The sequence below is a fragment of the Lonchura striata genome, chromosome 1 (genome assembly GCF_046129695.1).
Source record: "Lonchura striata isolate bLonStr1 chromosome 1, bLonStr1.mat, whole genome shotgun sequence".
Taxonomy (NCBI): domain Eukaryota; kingdom Metazoa; phylum Chordata; class Aves; order Passeriformes; family Estrildidae; genus Lonchura; species Lonchura striata.
Genome location: NC_134603.1, coordinates 96529244 through 96539310, shown reverse-complemented (window position 1 = coordinate 96539310; position 10067 = coordinate 96529244). Strand labels below are relative to the sequence as shown.

Sequence of the window (10067 nt, the reverse complement as noted above, 5' to 3'; positions counted from 1 at the left end):
TTCTTTGCCTTCATGGATGCAGACAGAGGGGTAGATGTTTTGCACCTGTGCCTGAGTTGTGAAAAGCATTAAACTATGAAGTTCAGGCACTCATAAAAAGTGCATCCATGACAGCACAGTGCATACATTTGGCTGCAAAACCCACTCAAGAAGCCGGGTAAATTCTTAAAGCAGTTAAATAATCATTACCTGAATGCATCTAGCTATGGTCTACCTGAGTTAAAGGCACAGAAGGCAAGATGCAACCCCTGTGAATCAAGGGCTAGTTAACAGGAGCCTATAAGAAGAAAAATACCTAAATACTTTTTGGAAATCAGTCATAACTGTAGGAAACCTTCAGCAGTAACAAAAATATTTATTTTGCTCCTGTTGAAACTTGCTAATGTCCATGTCCAGCTCATGGTAGCAAGAATGAAAACCAATTTTGGCAAATAAATAGAAGAGCCTTGCTGCACTTTCTGCAAGGCATCAAATGAATGGGAGGGCAGAAAGGGTGACACTGTCCTTGGGTCCCAAAGCACAGACTACGCCTAGGGGCTGCATTTCACACAGCAGCAGCTACTGAAACCTGGGTCACTGCATCTTCATGAACAAAGCTGGTGAGTACGGGCCACTGCTGAGCAGAACAGGTGAACAGAAGTATGAGGAAGGAAACATGATGTGTCATTTATTACACTCAAAATGTTTGAGTAGCTTTTTATCGACAAATCCTAAACAATGCAAATGCACCAGTATCTCACAGTGTGCTTTTATTATTTTTTCACAATATAAACTAGACAGACATGGAAAGTTTAATGGCAGCATGTTCTTATAATATTTTAAAGACAATGAACAACATAATCATATTAAATGATGATAAACTGACAAACTACATTACCATACCTACATCATCCAAAGGTACTGGATAAACAATATCTGCTTATGTACATTTATGCTGGTGATAATTAAAATTCAAATATTCAGAAGAAAAGGAAAAAAAAACCTGCTATTTAAATTATAAAAATATATAGTTTTTGTGTGGAACTCTTAATGCTGTATTACTTTTTGAAGATAATTTTATTGTGTGATGAAGCTGCATTAACTTAGTATAGAAGTGTGGTTTAAACCAAATACAGATTAAATTAGTTCTTTCATCTTCCTTGCATTTAGCCTTGCTGGAAAGAGAGATAGGAATGTGAAATAAAGCTGGGCTTTTGCAATTAGAAAGAATTTTATACACATAAATTATGTATAATTTTTCATATAGTACTGAGCCATAAACTCGTAATAGAAATAAATCATTTTTCTAGTTTGTTCAGCGATAGAGAGAGGAAAAAGAAGAAAGGCTTTAAACATGCTACTTCATGATACTTTTAATTAATAGGTTTGTGGAGTGCAGGTGCACAGTTAAGCAGTGTCATGCTTCAGGGTCAAAGCATGCAGTCCAAACTCTTGCTGCCTCAGCCGGGGAGACTGCATGGACTGGGGGGACTGGGACTGTGTTCTTTGAACTGCATCACCTTTGTGTTGCCTTTGCACATCTGGTTTCAGACTTACGTTTTTTCATAATTGTTCCTTAGTGCAAAACTACGCAGACTATATAATTCCCAATCATAACAGCAAACTGATAAACTTCTACAGACTAGATAATTTTATAATAATTTACCTGTAATTTTGTAATTGCAAATTTTTTAGTAATCATAGCCACGTAGTGCACACATTTGTAGCTGCTTTTAGTTAACAGTTATTTTCAGACTATCTTGAGCGAACTCCTACAACATGTGAAACCGAAGATTTTCTGACATACCAGTGTCATTCTTCAGATCTTCCAGCTCCCTTTCTCATCTGTATATATATACCTCTGTTACCTTGACAGCCCCATTAGTCCTTTGGTGGATCCAGTGCTTGTTCCATAAAGAAATTTCCTCTGTATCACCTCTAATTTCAGAATACCTTTGCACAATTTTTTAATCTATTCCTAAGTAACTAATTTATGACAGATCTCATGTGATCCTACAGATTATTTTTTCAGAAACATAATACTCTTCTTCATTATTTTCTTTAAAAACTGACTGAAAAAAAATTAAAGACACCTAAGCTGAATATAGCAAAACCAGTACTTCTCTTCAATGCCTATGCATTTGCTGTTTAAAAATAGACTGCCTTCAGCATTAACAAAGTTATATAGTGAAAAATAATTGTGGGGTCTCTGCAAGCTTTTTCTCTGACCTTATGGCATCCTTTTTCAATGGAAAGGATGAAAGATAAACAAATTCCAGGTAGCACTCATCTTACCAGGGAGATGTTTCAGTGATCTCTCTATTTCCCTCCACTTCTTGACCTCTTCCTTCCTTTTTGACCTCTGATTCTCTACACCTAAACATTTCAGAAATGTCCCTCTTAAATTTTTTTTCTTTTACAATTTGGATATGGTGGGAGTGATCAGATGTCTGTGAATACACAGTGACAAAGGATGAGTTTTCACTGAAGCGTAGTCTTTGAGCATGGAAGTCTGTAAGGCATTTTGTGGAGAAAAAAATCTTACATGGAAGTGTAATGAAGAGTAGGAAAGACAGGAATTATTGCAAAAGAAATGCAGGAATGAGAAGAGAGGATTTTATTTAAGAAGTTCAAGCTTTTATATACATTCAATGTTTCTAAATGTTTTCTTAATAAATGTATTATCAACTATCATTATACCTAATGCAGCCACAATACTGTACTATTCTGCAGTCAGGATGGGAAAACTCCATCATCTCTTTAATAAAATAAAATCATCAACAGTCACCATGACTCTTCTCTTTGCCTGTTACTAACAAATACACTGGGAAGTCCAGTGAGTAGACACAACGGAACACAAAATCCTCAGTATTCATTGAGTTGTGTATCATGTGTTGTCTTCATATTATTTCTAAAGCAGCTTTAAAAAACTTTAGCCATTGGAAGGTATTAAAAACCAAAACCCCATTCAAATTATCCTGGTATTATAGCAGCACTGGAATCGACATTTTAAACTACTTTTGACAATGTAAACCTTTAATAAAACAAACAATGTTGAAACAATTTGAGGTCTAATAGTTAATAAACTTTAATGGGCATATGGGCACAAATCAAAAAGAAGACTAGATTGTGAAATGAAACATAAGCTCAATAGCAGCCAATTCCAGTTGTGCAATTGGCTGCAAACAAATTCAGTTTTTAAGCTGAAATAAAAAACAAAGCCCACACTCAATCCACAATACTCCTCAGCTCCTCTGATTTGAAATATTTTTCACAAAACCCCTACATGACCATGCCCACTCCTTAGAGAAGCACTCTGAAAGCACTGCAGGTACTATTTGTTTGATGGAGGGATTTTTCCTTTTCCTTTAATCAAGAATAGTTCACATTTTTGTCCTCTTAAAAATATTTCCTTTCTACATTTCTATAAAATTAAGTAATTTCAAATCTGAAATGTAAGCTTGCCCCATCTTTGCTCATACAAAGTGTAGGTGCCACGACTAAATAGCAGTAAAAATGCTGAGATGTACAACTATTAAAAAAAAACCCAACCAAACATAAAAGCAGCTTTGAAGACACAATATCAACTACAGCCTTAACATTGAACATATTACATTCCCGAGTTACTGGAGATATTTTGCATATAATGCCACAAAGTTATTCAGCTGAAATCTTGAGGTTGGAACTACAGTTTATTCACTGTGTGTTTTTCACCCTTTGAGCACTTATGTATTGTACGGTACATTTTATCCAGAGCTTTGCAAACTTTCCTTTTATATCTGGACATCCATTTACCCACAAATTCCAGATTTCAAAAGCTTCATATCAAAAATAGAAGCGCAGGATTTAAAACATTTGTGAAGCTGGACATTTCCATGCCACAGAGCAGCCCCTGGGACTCGACACTTCAGAGTCTTCAGTTTCCAGGGGACTCCTGGCCCCGTCGAGCTCACAGAAAGCCCCACTTTGAACACAGGTCTGTTTATAAAACTGTGTTATGTACTCTGCATTAATTTTACTTGCGTTGCATTTTGTAACAGGAGCAGATGACTTCACACCTCCCACTCCCCCTTTTTCTTTACCCTATTTTCACTTGAGATGACAGTAGACACCTGCATAAGAGAGGTGTCAAAGAGTCTCTGTCCAGAGAGAGGATTTTGGGTTTCTTCATCAACTTTTCTTCTGTAGATAGTCTTAGGAGACTATTCGCATGAAAATATTTTGAGGGCAAGGGGCAGGATGGTAAATCTCACTTTCCTTTCCTGTTATGAATATGAACTCGATTTTGGTGTCCAGTTTGATAAACAAGGATAGTCAGAGCTAATCTGTAACTTAGCTGAGGTCTGCTTTTTGCCAAATAAAATTAAGATTTTTTTTCAACTTTCAGGGATTTAGAGACCACATCTAATTGGTTTCAAACCCCCAGAGGAACTCTGTAAGTAAGCAGGATTAGTTGCAGATATGAGCCCACTAAAGTGGGACACAGGTCAGGTCTTCAGACTCCAGCTCTGCTCTGTTGAAGCAGGCACTTAAGGTCTCCTGATGTTTCTGTGTCAGTAGCCACAAAAAACATTTTGCTGCTGAGAAAATCATTGGAACAGCAATTTCCTGCGAGCCCCAAAGATTTAACTTCACACTTCTGTTAAAAAAAGAGTTGACATGTATTGCGTGGGTATTGTGATTACAATGTGATGGCACAGCTGGTAACTTAAAAACACATGTTTAAAAGGCATAGGCAATGATATTTCCAACTGTTCTCCTGTAGGGATAGCAGAGTGTCCTTCAAGGAGTTTCTGTCTTGACTCCACATATGTACCATGTTGAATTGTTTACTACATCAGTTCTTGCCAGCAGGACAGGGTGAGAACTTTGTTCATGCTGACCTTGTCTTTCAGATCCCTCCTGGAAAATGCTAGGAAATTCAACACAATTTGGCAGTTTTTAGCAGCTCAAGTAACTGCCCTTGTAAGTGTAAGCAGGTAGGTCTTTGTCAGTATATTTGCTCTTCAGAGATAAAATAATCCAGCCAGCGGCATTAATTAAAAAAAAAAAAAAAAAAAGAACGTAAAATACTCTGGGGCTCATTAAAGTTAAGAATAAGAACATAATGTGATGACAGATACAACTTGCTGAGGTTCTGAAAATAGCAGGTTAAATGTAAATATCTTTTAATAAATAATTTTCCGGCAATGTAAAAATAAATGATATTTCCTTTGGCAGTAATAGCTGATTTAATCTTTCGCTGGGAAGTTGCTTTGCTCATAAAATATCATTGTGCTACAGAAAAAAAAATATTATTTTGTTGTTTTGAAAGACTTTTGTAATCCACAATAAACTGGGTGACTCTACTTATGTCCAAGATAAGCGCCAAGAGTGATGCAAGCTCCCACCAGAACCAGACTCAGGATAGTCTTCAGAGAGATCCAGGAGAAATCAAACAAAGGCCTCATATTGTTGCCATACAACTCCACAAAGGCATCCTAGAAAGGGAAATAATGAGAAAAGGAATATCAGAATTGCAGTTACTGTTTTTTTGGGGGGAGGAGGGGAACGGGGAAAGGGCGGTAACTTCTTCACCCTCAGGGGTCACCCAACAATCATGCTGGCACAAGAAGACCACACAAACCTATTAAAATAGTGATTTGGGAGGTCTGTTTTGTGTGCTTAAAAAAAGTTCTTCTGCCTATTTCTTTATAAATATTGCTGAAATTACTTATGGTTGTGACTTCTGATTTAGGCATGCCCAGTTTAACAGAAAAGACAAAAGCAGCATTTTAAAATATAAGTTACCACTATTTTGGGTCCTAAATATTGTCTATACAAACATAAGCAAAGGAAGTAGATGAACCTTCTTTCTCCAAATCTTTCATTTCCACTGGATATGGAACATCTATATTGCAGATCAGCTTCATTGAAAATAAGGCAGTATTTGTTTGGTTCCCTTGGGATGGGCTCAGAAGACTTTGTGTAGTAGCCACAGATGTTTCTTCCATATGAACTGAAGGTGTTAGGGTTGTGTTACACCTATGATAATCTTTCACAACTGTCACCAATAAGGGTGATGCCGTGGTCCAGTGCTCCAGGAAAATCTGGTCATGCACGTAGGCACCAAATGGAAAGGCTGTTTAAGTAGCAAAGATAAAGTTTTTGTGACTCATAAATACAGTGGGATTTGACTGGACAAACGACTGGATTGGTGATACTCTGCACGTAATGCCTTTCTTTCAGGCTACAATTCCTAACGAGCATGACGCTTCAGGGCATTCCTCAGAGACAGATAAATCATACTGTATGGCATGAAAGCAGCAAATAGCCAAGCTGAATGACTTTAAAAATGTGACAAAACTGATAGCATCATTTATGGCCACTCTTTTACTGGGCTGCCAATTAAGGTCTGCTCCCAAGCTATTGCAATAAGCCCATGAAACAGCTATCTAACGTGACAGTTTCTGTCTCTACTTTTATTACCCTAGACTTCCTATTTTTGGTAGAAGTTCACATTCTCTATTAAAGTTATACTGCCTTTAGCTGTTTTGCAATGTTATTATGCTACAAGTTAACCTGTCTTCTAATCATGCATATCTGTCTTCTAATAATGCATATATTGCTATGGTTTACAGCAGGAACTGATGAGAGAAAGGTGTAAACCTTCCAGCCGAGTTAATGACAATCGAATTCTGTGGTCAAATTAACTTGCCTCATCAGGCATCTCTAATTATTGTCAGAAGAGGCGCTTTTGTGGTTTTACCACGAGAGGGCGTGTAAGGATTTTTAATATTTTGACTTCTATTCACTAGACGCTGAGTGACATTCAAATAAATAATAGATATTTGCTTCCAAAATGTGTTATTACATTAAGTAATATTGATGTACGGTGTAGGTCAGAGTGGATGTAAGCAGGTAAGGCTTGGTAACAGAACAGCCACAGGCTCTGGCCAACTGAGTGACGTGAAAACACGTCTGCCTCTTGCTATTTCTCAATGCTTGTTCCTCTAGGCAATCATTTTCCAACTTGGGTTTCCAAAGGTATATTCTCAAGTGAAAGCAGCTTAACCTTTTGTGGGGAGGATGGAATCTTTCATTTCATTTCAGAGAGAAATTGGCAACTTTTACTTAGCTGCCTGGTTTTTGACATAGACATTCACAAACTCTGGCCTTAATATTCTGCTGTGCTGTTTCAGAGCTGAAAAAACACACTCAGTTTGCTGTGCAGCTCTTTGGAAAGCTGCTTTTATTTCTCCTTAAGGCTATGAAGTAACACAATATCCCAAAATGTTACAGACTGGGCTAAATCCTGTTGTCGCCAGTACAGACTCACTGACTTCCATGGGAGCCTTGTCTGTATAGGGAGCTCAAGATCGGGCCATATAAAAATACAAGGGTAAAGTTCAACACTTGGTGATATTATTATGGGTGGAAAAGAGAGGAAATGAAAAAAAAAAAAAACTCATGGAAATGCAAGTCATGTGAAAATATTTAAATGTTAAGGTTTTCATGGTTTCTTTCTGTGGGGAAGGTCTCACTTCTGTATATTCATAATAGCTGATGCATACACAGTATCAATATCAAAATGAGCGTATTTTGTGTCTTCCAGTTCAGGAATATTCCTCCCAGTTTTTCTGTGAGACCATTTCCAATGATTCCATCGAGCTTCTGGTACTGGGTATGGAGATGGATGGAGGTGAACAGTAAAACTTGAATACAAGACAAAAATATGGCATAACCTATGGCTCATAAGAGGAATGTTAACAAAAAATGTGCAGCATGCAGTACTTTTTTGTCCGAGATTATTACAACAATAACATGAACCCAACCTAATGGTGTCTGCACTATATATTACAAGTAGCTCTTTATGATCGTTCCCCCTCCCCTTCTCAAACATTCTGATTAGGCCTATTTCCGAAGCTTGTTTGAACAGCCTGTCACTATTTGTTTAAGTTTCAAACCTGTTTTAAATAAACACATGTCCATTTTATGTACTAAAACAAGGGGGGTGGGAGGAGGGAAGTATGACCCGTTGCTGAAAACTATTTTAGCACAAAGAGAACCCTAAACAGAATTTTAACCTTTCATAAGGTTTTGTCTTCTGTAAACCCATGTATTTGTCACTGGATTTTTGTCACCTAAACTGCTCTGTTTAAAATAAGAGAATTTCAGCTAAAATAAATAAGATTAGGAAAATTGTTTGAAACACTTGATGTCCTTTGAAAAGCACTCTTTATAATGAAAGCAAGGGTCGCCTTGGCAAATAGACTGAGGCAAGTTCTGGCTTGGTCAACCTTTCTGGAAGTCTTACACAATTGGAAAGAAAATCTTTGCAGACCTTGCTTTTAAGACCTTCAAAATTTAATGGGAAGTTATATCCTGGATGTAAAATTATATCAGATCTGTTAAAAATTATATGGAAAAGAACTCTTCATTCACTTCTGTAACTATTTAAAAAGCCATTTCTTAAGAAGATTTTATTAAGTCAAATCAGTCTGTTGCTGGTTTACTGTGCAACTTTGTGTTGACTGTTTCTGTGAAGCAAGAACGGTAGCGGTGGAGAAGGGAAAAGATGCTCTGCCTGAGCTCCTCTTAGGCAAAGCCCCTGAGATGCCTGCTTCATCTTGCCTGCTTTGACTGGAAGCATGAGGTGCCCCAAGGGCACCCCTTACTGCCTTCTTGCCCACTGGACTATATATAGGGAGGATAGGGCATATTCCTGGCCAGAGTTCCAGGGATTTGTAGGGAGCCCAGGACAGAAGTGGAGTTTGTCCCTCTGGGAGGATTAGGAGGCGTAATAGTGCACTGAGTCAGGGCAGTCTCAAAACAAAGAGATCACACTATTTCGCTCTTCCGCTGGCCCAAATTCGGCAGCTCTGATCCAAGAAACAAATGTCATCTTTAATTACACGGGCATTCTTTGCTTGTGGAATGAACCAAGTTTGTTCAGCCTCGGTACTTTGGCAGCTCAGCTTGCACCCCAGCTCGAGAGGCAAGGCACAGCTCCTCGACCACAGAGGAGGACTTGCTGCCCACAGTCCAGAGAAGCATTATGGATGTGAGGGCTCCTCACTGAAAGTGTAGAGGGAGAAGGCAATTTCTGCCTGGCATTTCTGACTGAGGGGGCGGCGGGGAGAATGAACATGAGGAAGTAAACGCTTCCTTTTTCTACCTGAATCAAACAGCTGGTGAGGAAGTGACTTTATTTCCCTCGTTATCATTGGTTTGGCAGGATATCCTCTTGAGCCACATTGTATTGAATGAAGAGCCAGAGAGACTTCCATTTTACTGTACGGGGAATTGCCTCGCAGCTATTTTACGCTGCCCTCTCTGTGACTGCAAAACAAACAAACAAACACACGCTAGCCCCCGGCTTTTTAAGAAACTTGCACAGGTCTGAACAAGACCACTTTGCCACCCACTACGGGGCAGGAGAGGGAATGGCACACACTCTGATGCCAAGGTTTGGCAGCTGAATGACTTTTCCCTCACCCCTGCCTCCACACGATTGACATAAATTCTCATAAAAGCCTTTGTTCCCGCGTGTTAACTCATTTCAGAAAGAGTTCAGGGAGGGAGGGAGGGAGAGAGGGGGTGGACAGAGCTGGTTAAATCGTCCCATGTTTTCTATGCTGTGAAACCTCATTAAAATGTCATCTAGCAGCTAACAAGAAAAGTTCTTGGAACACAAAGAGTAGACAAATGTGTAGCTGTTCTTTTCCCAAAGACTTTATAAGTCTTTTATGCAAGCCTAAGTCATGAGTACAAATAAGGGCAGCTCAGCCCTTGGCTGTGCTGTGCTGAGGTGTGGTGTTTCACAAGGTCCATATCTTTAGAGAGGCCGATATCTTTTTACACCTGGGAGTGCCAACCTGCTGGTAGTCCAGGTGCATATTAACAAATTATAATGGGAAGGAAAAGAAGGTGTCGCCACACAAGCCCTGCTGATCATGGAAAAAGAACCTGCCTGGGGAGTGGCTTTGGCATGTAAACCCCTGAATCGATTCCCATCTGGGTTTTTTTCTTTCCCCCTTCACCTTTGCTCGTGGTAGAAACTGGGTCTATTTTGGAGACATGGTTCAGTGGTGAACATGGCAGTGCTA

The 10067-nt window shown here is 38.8% G+C and overlaps 1 protein-coding gene across 1 annotated transcript in view; it reads right to left on the bottom strand.

Annotated features, from left to right (window-relative positions):
• Nucleotides 1-640: 640 nt before the first annotated feature.
• BCL2 (BCL2 apoptosis regulator) overlaps nt 641-10067 on the bottom strand; it is a 96131-nt gene continuing 86704 nt past the window's right edge. Inside the window, exon 2 of the mRNA XM_021530556.3 lies at nt 641-5459. Within this exon, the coding sequence (XP_021386231.1) occupies nt 5325-5459 (135 nt within the window). The 3' untranslated portion in view covers nt 641-5324. The remainder of the gene's footprint in view (nt 5460-10067) is intronic.